At 45.6% G+C, this 13895-nt stretch overlaps 1 protein-coding gene across 1 annotated transcript in view; it reads left to right on the top strand.

The window, feature by feature from the left end:
- The first annotated feature begins 1378 nt into the window (after window positions 1-1378).
- pdgfrb (platelet-derived growth factor receptor, beta polypeptide) overlaps window positions 1379-13895 on the top strand; it is a 93241-nt gene continuing 80724 nt past the window's right edge. The window contains exon 1 of the mRNA XM_059650560.1: window positions 1379-1792. Coding sequence (XP_059506543.1) covers window positions 1749-1792 — 44 coding nt within the window. The 5' untranslated portion in view covers window positions 1379-1748. The remainder of the gene's footprint in view (window positions 1793-13895) is intronic.

Consider the following 13895-nt stretch of genomic DNA (forward strand, 5'->3'; position numbering starts at 1 on the left):
GTTGTGTAGAGACTCAAACAATGCTGCATATTATGGAGGAATGTTCCCTCTACATCCTAAATGCCAGACCAATAACCTTGAACTTAGCAAACGAAGAGGCTACGGCTTGGCATCAGGTTTCACATTTGCTAAATAAATGGGAAATGTAGGATAAGCAATAAATGCTAGTCTTGCTAAAGATGCAGACATTCCAAGATTTTTTAAAGTATGCTTTCATCAAACTGACTGTATAACTAATTCAGAGATAGTAAGAACTGCAGATGCTGGAGTCTGAGATAACACAGTATGGAGCTGGAGGAACACAGCAGGCCAGGCAGCATCAGAGGAGCAGGAAAGTTAACATTTCAGACCTGAAACATCAACTTTCCTGCTCCTCTGATACTGCTTGGCCGGCTGTGTTCCTCCAGGCACACACCGTGTGTAACTAATGGTCCAATGGTCCCTCTACAATTAGTCGCTATTACCAGTAGAGGTGCTGTGGCACCACCAAGTGGTCAGAATTTACAGCGTGACATGTTTACATGAAGTTTTTCCAGCCTCTAACAAATTTAAAGAAGAAACAAAAGTGTGAATTCAACGGGCTTGGCAGCATGTGTAAAGAAATAATCAGAGTTAACGTTTTAAACTTTAAACTGCGAAATATTAACTCTGATTCTTCACAGATGCTGCCAGACCTGCTGAGCTTTTCCAGCAACTTTGTTTTTGTTCCTGATTTACAGCATGCGTAGTTCTTTCGGTTTTCGTTAGTTGTGAATTCAGTGCCTGTTAAAATGGGGATTACACTGGATATGTAACCTTGATTTAATAATGTCATCTCATTTTACCTAAAAATTGCACATACTCCCGATTCCCAAGCAAAGAGTAATTTAAATATTGCAAGCAGACCAGATTAAACTATTCATTAAAGACGTTTCCCTTTGAAGAATATTGGAATTAAAGTCGAATTAAGTTTGACTTCCTGAATAGTGAAGGGAGAAATAGGCACGGGGCAACATTCCTTGCTGACAGAGGGTTAAAATCAGGATGGACTAGGAATTTATAAACTCACCACAGTCCTTAATTTCTTCCATATGTAACCTTGTACGTGTCAGTATCTCCCTAACCAGGGGCTATGCGTTTGAATCTGTGATTCCAGTCACTACGTTTTGTTAGCAATGTGCCTCATCTCGACATTTCGTGTCAAACTGTGTTTAAGAAAGAACTCGCACTTTCGAAGGGATAAAACAGCACGGATTGGCTTATAACATACAAGAATAAAGCGAGAGAAGGTTTGAAGTCGATTCATTGACCGTGAGTCAACTCTTGGCATGGAGAGGCAGGGCTCTCGACATCCTTTTTAAATCCCACACACATACACAAAAAAAAGTTTGGGCAAATTGCCAGACTGCAAAGGGAATTGTCTCAGAGTTGGAGCACTCAAGAGAAAATCAGCACTGCTCTCAATCCTCCCGTCCCAGCACTAGAGGTTTTTTTTTCCCCCCGATAAGTTCCAGGAAGATTTCCTTTCTGTTTCTCTCTCGGAATGTATTTTTAAAACACACACGGTGCCGTCCTCAACCAAACTCGAGCAGTTTCTTGCCTCTCCTGCGGAGTTTGCTCTTTAAAAAAGTGTTTGGAGAAGCATTTTTTTTCTCTCTGTGTGTGTTTGTCCCCTCCTCCCCCGTTACAACCAGGCGATTCTACAATAGGAGGCTGAGACTGGGCTGCCAGTGTTATTCCAGACCTCTTCCCTGAGCCTTTCCTGAGGAATGGACTCCCTCAAAGGCAAGTCTCCCACCGCCGAGATCTCCAGGTGAGTTAATCTTGGCTGGTCATTCTGGGCTCGGTTGGTGTGGCTTGTCCCCTCAAGTTTTGTGGAAATGGGAAACTTCTGAAGATTAGTTGGATTGAGAATTTCCTCCTTTGCATTTTTTAACCCCTTGGTGTCTACAAGTCACCTCCACTTGAGGTGGGGAGCGATTTTTGTTCTTTTGATCACAGATGTCAGGGAGTTTTGAAGATTCACTAGGAGATTTCATTGCAAGGGAAGGGGTAGAGGAGATACACCAGGATGTTGCCTGGGATGGAGTATTGCAGCTATGAAGAGAGGTTGGACAAGTCTGGGTTGTTTTGCAGAAAAGGCTGAGGGGGTCCTCCTGGTAGAGGTGCATCAGATTACGAGGGACACAGGATGAATAGAAAGCTGCAGTTTTCCTTAGTCCAAGGGTCAGTAACAAGGGAGCTTACATTTTAAGTGAAAGGCAGGATGCTTAGGTGAAATTTAAGGAAAATCCTCTAACATAGTGTGTGATGAGGGTCAGGGATGCAAATGCCTGGGAGGGTAGTTGAGCCAAGAAAGCTCACAACCTTTAAAAAGTACTTGGGTGAGCGCTTGAAATGTCATAACATTCAAGGCTGTGCAGGAAAGTGGGATGTGTCCATTTAGGTTGGTCCATGCAGACTTGATGGGCTGAAGGGCCTCTTCTGTCCTGAATTATTCTAAGAACCAAATGAGGCGATGAGAAATGTTATGGTCAGGAGAGTCCTCCACTGGCCTGAGAGGGAGATGGAAGCACATTCAATAAGAAGTTGGAAGTTGGAGCAATATTTGATAGAGGTTTAAAAGGCATGGCTATGGGGAAAGAATAGAGAGGATGGGACAAATCCAATATCTTGATAAAAGAGGAAGTATAGGTATGTTGGGCCAAGAGGTCATTGTCTGTGCTGACTGGTTCAATGACACAGCTCCTCATTTTATTATTGTTAGAAGCTGCAATGAATTAGTGGAATGTGCAGAGTCGGCAAGAGGACAGCTCCTTATATGTATGTTTCTAACACAAAAAAAATTAGATCAGATTTTGATGATGGCTTTAATTATTTGCATTCTTCTGCAAATTGTCATCTTCTTCCGCCAGATCTTAACGATGAGTTTGCCTGGGATTTTCTCTCTCTCTCTGCCTTCGAAACAGGAAAAGGGAGTTTTTAAAAGTCTGTTGCTGAATGAGTAAAAGGTCTTGTCGTGAGCTTGGCGTGTCTCTGTTGGGATCTAAGTGCTTCACTGGAGATTATTCTTGGAGTTTGACAGCACACAGAGACAAGGCCTGGATGCCGGAAGTTGAAATGCTGGGTCACATGTTTAGACTGATATGTCATGGATCCCAAGCTATCTTCACTTCCTTACCCTATTACTTACCTGTTGATGAGGAGATGAAAGTGTTAAATACTCATGCTTGAGAAATAAAGACCCTTAATGTGCTGGTATCTGAGCAAAAAAGCTCACTAAGAGGCATACATATGACCTGTTCCTCAAGGTGGAGAATTTGGGACAAATGGCATGCATTATCCACAGAGTGAAACCACTTCGATCAAACTTTTGATCACTTATCCTCAGATCTTCGCAACTGGCTCAGATATGGGAAGACTATGGCAATGGACTAGCATGCTAGAGGATCAGGCTTATTCTTTGGGATGCTGGTTCAGATCTCACCAGGGCACCTCATGGCCTCTATATTCTATTGATAAGAAATAAATCTTGAATTGGAAGTCAGTTTCTGAAATAGTGACCCATCTGTATTACCCTGAGAAATGATGGTTGTAGCTGCCATCTTCTTGAAGCATAGTAGCCCACGTTGTGTCTTTTTGTTAACAGGCTTAACATAAGCACTATCTTTGTTAGGCCATTTCACAGGGCAGTTTAGAGTCAACCACGTTGTTAGAGGAGCTTTACAAGGACTGATTTTCTTCCCTGAAATATAACAGTTGCATTTCTGTGACATACCATCAGCTTTGTGCTCACTTGTGCGAATTTATGCCATAAGGTTATGTTACATTAGATTGGTGATTTGTTTTATTTATCTATTTCTGCATGCATAGATTCTCAAAATGGACATGCTTTTGTTTAAATCAGAAACTACAGGAGGGGAACCAAGGCTAGATTCTTACTGGAGCTTACAGTGATTTGAATCATGCATGCAGCATGTTGTACAATGGAATGTGGATATGTAACTGATTATGTTACTCTGATATCAGTAGGGCAGGAGAACAGACCAGACAGAAGCTTGTAATGAAACAAGTGGAAGATATACAGTTGAGAGACAAATTCAGTTATCTGTGCAAACATAAATGTAAATAGAGTGTTAATGTATTGAATAAAGTGATAGAGCCTTACTCTAACATAACAATGAACGAATGAAATGAGTGACCAAGAGTGGCAAGATAACAAAGTGTGGAGCTGGATGAACACAGCAGGCCCAGCAGCATCTCAGGAGTACAAAAGCTGACGTTTTGGGCCTAAACCCTTCATCAGAGAGGGGGATGGGTTGAGGGTTCTGGAATAAATAGGGAGAGAGGGGGAGGCGGACTGAAGATGGAGAGAAAAGAAGACAGGTGGAGAGGAGAGTATAGGTGGGGAGGTAGGGAGGGGATAGGTCAATCCAGGGAAGATGGACAGGTCAAGGAGGTGGGATGAGGTTAGTAGGTAGGAGATGGAGGTGCGGCTTGAAGTGGGAGGAAGGGATGGGTGAGAGGAAGAACAGGTTAGGGAGGCAGAGACAGACTGCACTGGTTTTGGGATGCAGTGGGTGGAGGGGAAGAGCTGGGCTCGTTGTGTGGTGCATTGGGGGGAGGGACGAGCTGGGCTGGTTTTGGGATGCGTTGGGGGAAGGGGAGATTTTGAAACTGGTGAAGTCCACATTGATACCATTGGGCTGTAGGGTTCCCAAGCGGAATATGAGTTGCTGTTCCTGCAACTTTCGGGTGGCATCATTGTGGCACTGCAGGAGGCCCATGATGGACATGTCATCTAAAGAATGGGAGGGGTAGTGGAAATGGTTTGCGACTGGGAGGTGCAGTTGTTTATTGCGAACCGAGCGGAGGTGTTCTGCAAAGCGGTCCCCAAGCCTCAATGTAGAGGAAGCCACACCAGGTACAATGGATACAGTATACCACATTGGCAGTTGTGCAGGTGAACCTCTGCTTAATATGGAAAGTCATCTTGGGGCCTGGGATAGGGGTGAGGGAGGAGGTGTGGGGGCAAGTGTAGCATTTCCTGCGGTTGCAGGGGAAGGTGCCGGGTGTGGTGGGGTTGGAGGGCAGTGTGGAGCGAACAAGGGAGTCACGGAGAGAGTGGTTTCTCTGGAAAGCAGACAAGGGTGGGGATGGAAAAATGTCTTGGGTGGTGGGGTCGGATTGTAGATGGCGGAAGTGTCGGAGGATGATGCGTTGTATCCGGAGGTTGGTGGGGTGGTGTGTGAGAACGGTCGGATTGTAGATGGCGGAAGTGTCGGAGGATTATGGTCGGGTTGTAGAGACACCAGCTTCAAAATCTCCCCTTCCCCCACCGCATCCCAAAACCAGCCCAGTTCATCCCCTCCCCCCACTGCACCACACAACCAGCCCAGCTCTTTCCCTCCGCCCACTGCATCCCAAAACCAGTCCAACCTGTCTCTGCCTCCCTAACCGGTTCTTCCTCTCACCCATCCCTTCCTCCCACCCCAAGCCGCACCTCCATCTCCTCCCTACTAACCTCATCCCACCTCCTTGACCTGTCCGTCTTCCCTGGACTGACCTATCCCCTCCCTATCTCCCCACCTATACTCTCCACCTATCTTCTTTTCTCTCCATCTTCGGTCCGCCTCCCCCTCTCTCCCTATTTATTCCAGAACCCTCACCCCATCCCCCTCTCTGATGAAGGGTCTAGGCCCGAAACGTCAGCTTTTGTGCTCCTGAGATGCTGCTTGGCCTGCTGTGTTCATCCAGCCTCACATTTTATTATCTTGGATTCTCCAGCATCTGCAGTTCCCATTATCACTGACCAAGAGTGGCAGTCTGGTACAAAGGGAGCAGTATCAAAGGTTGTGTGTAGACCCAAAAAAGGCATTTGAAGCTTACAGAGCACAGTAATAATGTGAAAGTAAGTTACAAAGAAAAACACTAGCAGAGATTTTTGTGGTAGGATTATGGCTACCAATAGAGTGGTAGCACCACAGAAGAGAGACATTGGAAGAGGATAATGGGGTCAACTGAGTGAAAAAGTTCAGAGAGAGAAAGAGAGGGAGAAAACACCATAATACAGTCACACAAAATATTATTGTGAAATTATGAATGTTACGCACTGAATAAATGTGAATTAAATCAGTAAATGACCTAGGAATCAGTAGGGAGTCAATGTTAATTGATCCAGCAGACTGATTACAAGAGAGACTGAGGTGTTGGAGTATTGAATGGGACAGGAGATATCTGGAACACAGTGGCTCTAAAGCCATGCACTATCCTTTGAAGAGGCTGTTATAGGGCTAAGAAGGAGGAAGGCAGCTGAGTTTTGAGACTGGGGAGGGATAGGGGGCTGTGTTGAAAATTTTGAGTTGATCAAATAGATGCTGCCAGACTTTTGAAAGAAATTGAGGAAGGTTGTTCCAGGAAAATTCCTGGCCGTTTGTCACCATGCAAATAAGTTAGGAGCTTGTGAAATTTGGGAAGCCTCTATTCAAGGGGGTGCAGTAACACAGATACCTGGAGGTACACAGATTATTGCAGGTGATTGGGTCAAGCTTGTGTTTTTTCACTGAAACCAAGTGAAATCGATCTGGCCTTCTCAATAAAGACCTAGACCACGAAATTTTGAATTTTTTTTTATAATTTACTAATTAACCGTAAAAATCGAGTCTGATTATAGACACCATGCATTAGGAAGGATGTTAAGGCCTTGATGAGGATGCAGGCAAGATTTACTGGATGACACCAAAGAGGAGGGTCTTCAGTTATGTGGCAAAGCTGGGAGTGTTCTCATTGCAGCAGGGAAGATTAATGTGGAATTGATAGAGAAGGTAGTGTTCAAAAAGGAGCTCAATAAAGACTTGAAGCAAACAATTGTGGGGTTCTAGCTGAGAGAATTAAAACCAATTGGTTTACTCTTCCACTAAGCTAATACACTCGAGTAGACAAATGAAGGGCGGCACGGTGACACAGTGATTAGCACTGCTGCCTCACAGCGCCACGGACCCAGGTTCGACTGTCAGTGTGGAGTTTGCACATTCTTCCTGTGTCTGTGTGGATTGCCTCCACGTGCTCTGGTTTCTTCCTACATTCCAAAGTTGGCCAGGTTAGGTGGATTGGCCATGCCAAATTGCCCATAATATCCAAGGATATGCAGGCTGGGTAGATTGGCCTCAGGAAATGCAGGTTAAAGGGATAGGGTAAGGGGAAACGGGTCTGCCCCCGCTTGTGTCCCTGCCTCCCTAACCTGTTCTTCCTCTCACCCATTCCCTCCTCCCACCTCAAGCTGCACCCCCATTTCCTACTAACCTCATCCCACCCCCTTGACCTGTCCATCCTCCCTGGACTGACCTATCTCCTCCCTACCTCCCCACCTACACTCACCTTTACTGGCTCCATCCCTGCCTCTTTAACTTGTCTGTCTCCTCTCCACCTATCCTCCCCTCTATCCATCTTCGATCCACCACTCTCTCTCTCCCTATTTATTTCAGAACCCTCTTCCCCTACCCCATTTCTGATGCAGGGTCTAGGCCCAAAATGTCAACTTTTCTGCTCCTAAGATGCTGCTTGGCCTGCTGTGCTCATCCAGCTCCACTTTGTCATCTCGGGGTCTGAGTGGGATGGTCTTTAGATGGGTAATGTGGGCTTTATGTGCTAAATGGCCTGTTTCCACACTGTAGGGATTCTATGAAATGGCTGCCTTCTTTACCGTATTTCTGTGGTCTCTGCACCAGTGAGTAAAATACCCTCCAGCCTATTAGTAATCATCAGAAGCAATTGTGGTCCCAGCTGATAACTCCAGTCTGAAATGAAGTAACTGATCTGAGTAATAACACATTATGTCTGAGTCTGAGAGCTGAGTTCAAGGCCCATTCCAGAGACTTGAACACAAAATACTGGTTAATGCATCCACTTCACCGCTGAAAGATTATTTCTCTGATGGAGGAGTAGTGAAGGACTGAAGTGCTGCCAGAGGGCCAGTGCCAAGGGAGCATGCATTGTCAAAGGGTTAGGGAATATTTTTGCTGACTATATGTAATGGGTAGGGGAGTCCAGATAGAGGAAAGGTTCATGATATTCTTGTAGGAGTCAATCCTTCTCCAACAAAACATCATTTCCCAAGTATGTAAATTTAATAACTTTCAAATCCCTCCACTTGTTTCATCCCTCACCTGTGCAACCTTGCCTAACTCTTTAACCCTGTGTGGCTTCTGCCCTCCTCCCATTTTCACCCATTCCTGACTCTGCCAACTGCAGCTGTGTCTTCAATTGCCTCAATCCTGGAATTCCATGCTGAGCCTTTTCCACCTCCTCGCTTCTCCTCTCAAAAGCAGACCTCTTAATGTTGACCAGGTTTTAGTTCCATCACCTGCGTCTGCATCCTCTTATGTATCAAATTACCTGTTATAATCAGAAACATCTTGCATTTTTCTCGCACTGTCAGCAGGGTTAAACATCACCAGGCGCGGTAATGGTAAACAGAAGTTGAAACTAAGTCACATGAGCACGGGGCAAAAGTAGCTTGGTAGCTGGACTAGCATTCCAGAACTCCAGCCCAATGTCCTGGGGACATGGATTCAAATCACACCATGGTAGATGGTGAAATTTGAATTCAGGAAATATCTGGAATAAAGAACTGGCTCAAGGCAACCGTTGTCCATTGTTGTAAAAACATTTCCAGTTCATTAATATTCTTTATGAAGGAAATCTGCTCACCTCAGTTCCTTTGGCCTGTGCTCCAGAGCCATAGCAAATGTGTTTGACTCTTAGCTGCCTTCTAGGTGCTAAGGGAGGATAAAAGTTGACCTAGCCAATGACGTCCCTATCCCATGAATCGATAACAGTATCAGGTAGATGGGAGAACAAGGAGGATAACAATGAATTGCACCAATCTATAAGTATAAAGACCTGGATGAATTTTCAGTCGCAGCAGTGAGGCAAGGTTTGGTGATGTTTGGAGGTGAAAATAAGTGATTTTAGTAATGATACATATGGGGCCTGGAAACTGGTCTCTGGGTCAAATATTACACTTGCTTGTTAATATATCTTGGGATATTTTAGTTGCATTGAAGACGCAATATTAAAATTGTCGTTTCTCAAAGCTATGGTTAATGTTGAAACTGTGAACCCTCACTGGGTCTCCATCATTAAAATTAGCGCCCCCCCCCCCCCCCTCCAAGTCCGCTCAGCAAAGAGGGCAGGTAGCCTTCTTATGCTGAATTCCAGTGGGGTTGAGGAGATGAATGTTGGGAGGACATATGCACCAATCCCACCCATTCATCATCTAAACCCTTCCATAGAATTTTGTAGAATCCCAACAGTATGGAAGCATGCCATTCGGCCCATCAAGTCCACACCAACCCTTCAAAGAGCATCCTTCCCAAACCCACCACCCCCCTACCCTTGTAACCCTGCATTTCCCATGGCTAATCCACCTACCTTGCTCTTCCTTGGACACTATGGGTAAAACAGCATGACCAATCCACCTAACCTGTACATCTCTAGGCTGTGAGAGGAAACCGGTGCACCCAGAGGAAACCCACACAGACACGGGGAGAATGTGCAAACTCCACGCAAACATGGCACAGAGATGGAGATGTTGAGGCTCAAATTCATGACCTTTTGACTCAGAGGTGAATGTGCCGTCAACTGAGCCACTTCCAACAAGACTAATTGTCTCTCCCAGTCCCTACATGTTCTCACATTAAGAAAAATGGAGAGGTGGGGCTGGCTTGGCAAGTGTGTATTTATTCTGCAAATGCCCATCAGTTGCTGATTTATGAAACATTCCTGGTGGTGGGGAAACCTTTCACACACTAACATCAGCCTGACAGAACTGTTCTTTCTCAAAACACCCTCATTGTAATCACTGTTATTGTGTGTTTCAGTGTTCTTTGCTTCTAGGCATTTTCACTTATTTTTGTTAATTCATTTCCTATACTAAGTGCGATCAGAGACTTTTTTCTGAAAAATCCCTACATGACACAGGAGAAACGCATAGATACAATTAGGTTGTGACAAAGAGCGTGTGAGAGAGAGAATGGTATTTTGATCTCTCCCTGGTCTCCCTCTTGCCTTTGTGTTTTACTTCCTCCAGCCCAACAACCTTCCAAGATCTCCACAGCCTCCTAATTCTGGCCTCTTCTGCATCGTTGAGATTAATTGATCCATCAGTGATGGCCATATCCTCAGCTGCCTGAGCCCCATAAACTCTGGCGTTCTCTCCTTAAATATCTCGCTGCCTTTCTTTCCTCCTTTAAGACACACATTAAAACTTACCTCTTTTGTAAAGTTTTTGATCACTGGTCCTATTATCTTCTCTTAATTCTATTGAATTTTATTCATTCAATGCTTTTCTGCATGAAAGGACTTATATAAATATAAACCGTGGTTGTAGAGTGATGGTTCAAAAGATAACAGCACAAACAGCTACAGCGAGGCTAAGGGGTTAAGAGGAGACAGAGGGAGGGGAAGTGAGATGGACGAACAGAAACATGACAATGAGCTAAGGACACAGCCTGACGCGCAATGATAATGCAGGCAAAAAGGATGGATATATATGGAAAAAAAACAAAGTTTTGAAGAAATTCAGCATATCTGGCAGCATCTGTGGAGAAAGAGAAACGCTTTCGGGGCTGGGGTTCTAAAGAAGTCATATCAGACTTGAAACACTAACTCTGTTTCTCTCTCCACAGATGCTGCCAGATCTGCTGAGTTTCTCCTGAACTTTCTCCCTTTATTTCAGGCTTTCAGCATCTGTAGTATGTTGCTTTTCTTATGATGCGCACACCTCATTTGCTCACACTTGTGAACATATGCTGTCTTGCACATTATCCCTCACATAAATAGACATACATGGACAAGAAAACCATAGAAACATGGAATCCCTGTAGGGTGGAAGCAGGCCATTCAGCCTGTGGAATGCACACTGAGTCTCTGAAGAACATCCCACCCTGACCCAGACCCCCTACCCCATCCTGGTAACCCCTCATTTGTCATGGCTAACCCACCTAACCTGCAAATCCCGAGACACTGTGGGCAATTTAACCTGGCCAATCCACCTAACCTGCACATCTTCGGACTGTGGGAGGAAGCTGGAGCACCCGGACGAAACCCTGCAGACAATGTGCTAACTCCACACAGACAGTCACCTGAAGGTGAAAGCTGCCTTCTTGAAAGCTGCAGTCTGTGTTGCACATAAACCCACCATGCTATTAAGGAGGGAATTCCAGGATTTTTGACCCAGCAAGAGTGAAGGACCAGCAATATATTGCAAAGGCAGGATGGTGAGTGGCTTGGAAGGGAACTTGCAGGGGGTGGTGTTCCCATCTATCTGCTGCCCTTGTCCTTCTGGATGGTAGTGCCTGTGGGGGTGAAAGGTATTGTCTAAGGCTCTTTGATGAATTTCTGCAGTGCATTTTGCAGATCCTACACACAGCAGTGGTCGAGGTAGATAGTGGTACCAATCAAGCAGGCTGTTTTGTCCTGGACAGTTGTTAGAGATGCACTCATCCAGGCAAGTGAGGTCCACTGTAAATGGTGGACAGGTTTTGGGAAATAAGGAGATGAGATACTCACTGCAGGATTCCTAGCTTCTGACCTACTCTTGTAACTATTTATTTATATGTATTTAAGTGGCTAGTCCAGTTTGGTTTCTGGTCAATGGTAAGAACCAGGTTCTTGATAGTAGCATGTTCAGCAATGGTATTGCCTTTCAATGTCAGAGGGTAATGGTTAGATACTGTCTTGTTTGAAGATGGCCATTGCCTAGCACTTGTATGGCATGAATGTTATTTGCCGCTTGCCAGTCTAAGCTCGGATGTTTTTGCGTTCTTCTGCATTTGGATATAGACTGCTTCGGTATCTCAGGAGCCATGAATAGTACTTGACATCATGCAATTCAGCAAAAATATCCACTTCTGACCATGTGATGGAGGGAATATCCAGGCAAGCATAACATGACTTACAGCAAGCACCTGACCATAGATCTAGGAAGTTTAGGAAACTAATGTAGGATAAATTAAATAATCTGAACTAAAATTATTGTTTTGCTGAAAGACATTGAATGAAATCAACTGAGTTAGACATAAAGAAACACTCAGCTCAAGCTTTAATTTGCACTTATATGAGAAGTTGCAGATATCGGACCGGAAAGGGTTGCCTGCCATTATCTAACATGGAAAGACAATGGACCCAGGCTTGGAATGCACAAACGACCTATATTTCAGTAGATGCTTGGCACTGCAGCAGAGGAGAAAAAAAAAGAAAAAATGAAAATACATTTATAAAACACTAGAAAGCTCCCTCTCTCTATCTCTCTGTCTGTCTGTCTCCATGTTTCTTCTTCATCATCCCAAAAGCCAGCCTGGGTGACTAATCAAATTGGAGAAATACTCATTCACTGAAAACTCAAGGATTCTGTGAATGTTGTTACTGCTGTAGATAAGATCAACAAATAGCTGTGATCGCGGATTCATGATAACAACTCAAGGACTCAAACTTTATTTAATGAACAAACTGTATATTCTTTAACTGCCTGTTGTCCTTGACACTCGCCTCTTAAGCTTTCATACTGGCCATGGTGTAGTGATAGTGTCACTAAGCTAGCAATCCAGAAAGACAGGTTAACATTCTGAGGTAACAAAGTGTGGAGCGGGATAAACACAGCAGGTCAAGCAGCATCTCAGGAGCACAAAAGCCTAGACCCTTCATCAGAGAGGGGGATGGGGAGAGGGTTCTGGAATAAATAGGGAGCGAGGGGGAGGCGGACCGAAGATGGAGAGAAAAGAAGATAGGTGGAGAGGAGAGTATAGGTGGGGAGGTAGGGAGGGGATAGGTCAGTCCAGGAAAGACAGACAGGTCAAGGAGGTGGGATGAGGTTAGTAGGTAGGAAATGGAGGTGCGGCTTGAGATGGGATGAAGAGATGGGTGAGAGGAAGAACAGGTTAGGGAGGCAGAGACAGGCTGGGCTGGTTTTGGGATGCAGTGGGTGGAGGGGATGAGCTGGGCTGGTTGTGTGATGCAGTGGGGGGAGGGGACGAACTGGGCTGGTTTTGGGATGCAGTGGGGGCAGGGGAGATTTTGAAGCTGGTGAAGTCCACATTGATACCATTTGGCTGCAGTGTTCCCAAGCAGAATATGCGTTGCTGTTCCTGCAACCTTCGGGTGGCATCATTGTGGCACTGCAGGAGGCCCATGATGGACATGTCATCTAAAGAATGGGAGGGGGAGTGGAAATGGTTTGCGACTGGGAGGTGCAGTTGTTTATTGCGAACCGAGCGGAGGTGTTCTGCAAAGTGGTCCCCAAGCCTCTGCTTGATTTCCCCAATGTAGAGGAAGCCACACCGGGTACAATGGATACAGTATACCACATTGGCAGATGTGCAGGTGAACCTCTGCTTAATATGGAAAGTCATCTTGGGGCCTGAGATGGGGGTGAGGGAGGAGGTGTAGGGGCAAGTGTAGTATTTCCTGCGGTTGCAGGGGAAGGTGCGGGTGTGATGGGGTTGGAGGGCAGTGTGGAGTGAACAAGGGAGTCACGGAGAGAGTGGTCTCTCCGGAAGGCAGACAAGGGATGGAAAAATGTCTTGGGTGGTGAGGTCGGATTGTTGATGGCGGAAGTGTCGGAGGATGATGCGTTGTATCCGGAGGTTGGTGGGGTGGTGTGTGAGAATGAGGGGGATCCTCTTGGGGCGGTTGTGGCGGGGGCGGGGTATGAGGGATGTGTTGCGGGAAATGCGGGAGATGCGGTCAAGGGCGTTCTCGACCACTGCGGGGGGTGGGGGGGGGGGGAAGTTGCAGTCCTTGAAGAACTTGGACATTTGGGATGTGCGGAAGTGGAATGCCTCATCGTGGGAGCAGATGCGGTGGAGGCGGAGGAATTGGGAATACGGGATGGAATTTTTGCAGGAGGGTGGGTGGGA

Source organism: Stegostoma tigrinum, chromosome 13, assembly GCF_030684315.1.
Source record: "Stegostoma tigrinum isolate sSteTig4 chromosome 13, sSteTig4.hap1, whole genome shotgun sequence".
Taxonomy (NCBI): domain Eukaryota; kingdom Metazoa; phylum Chordata; class Chondrichthyes; order Orectolobiformes; family Stegostomatidae; genus Stegostoma; species Stegostoma tigrinum.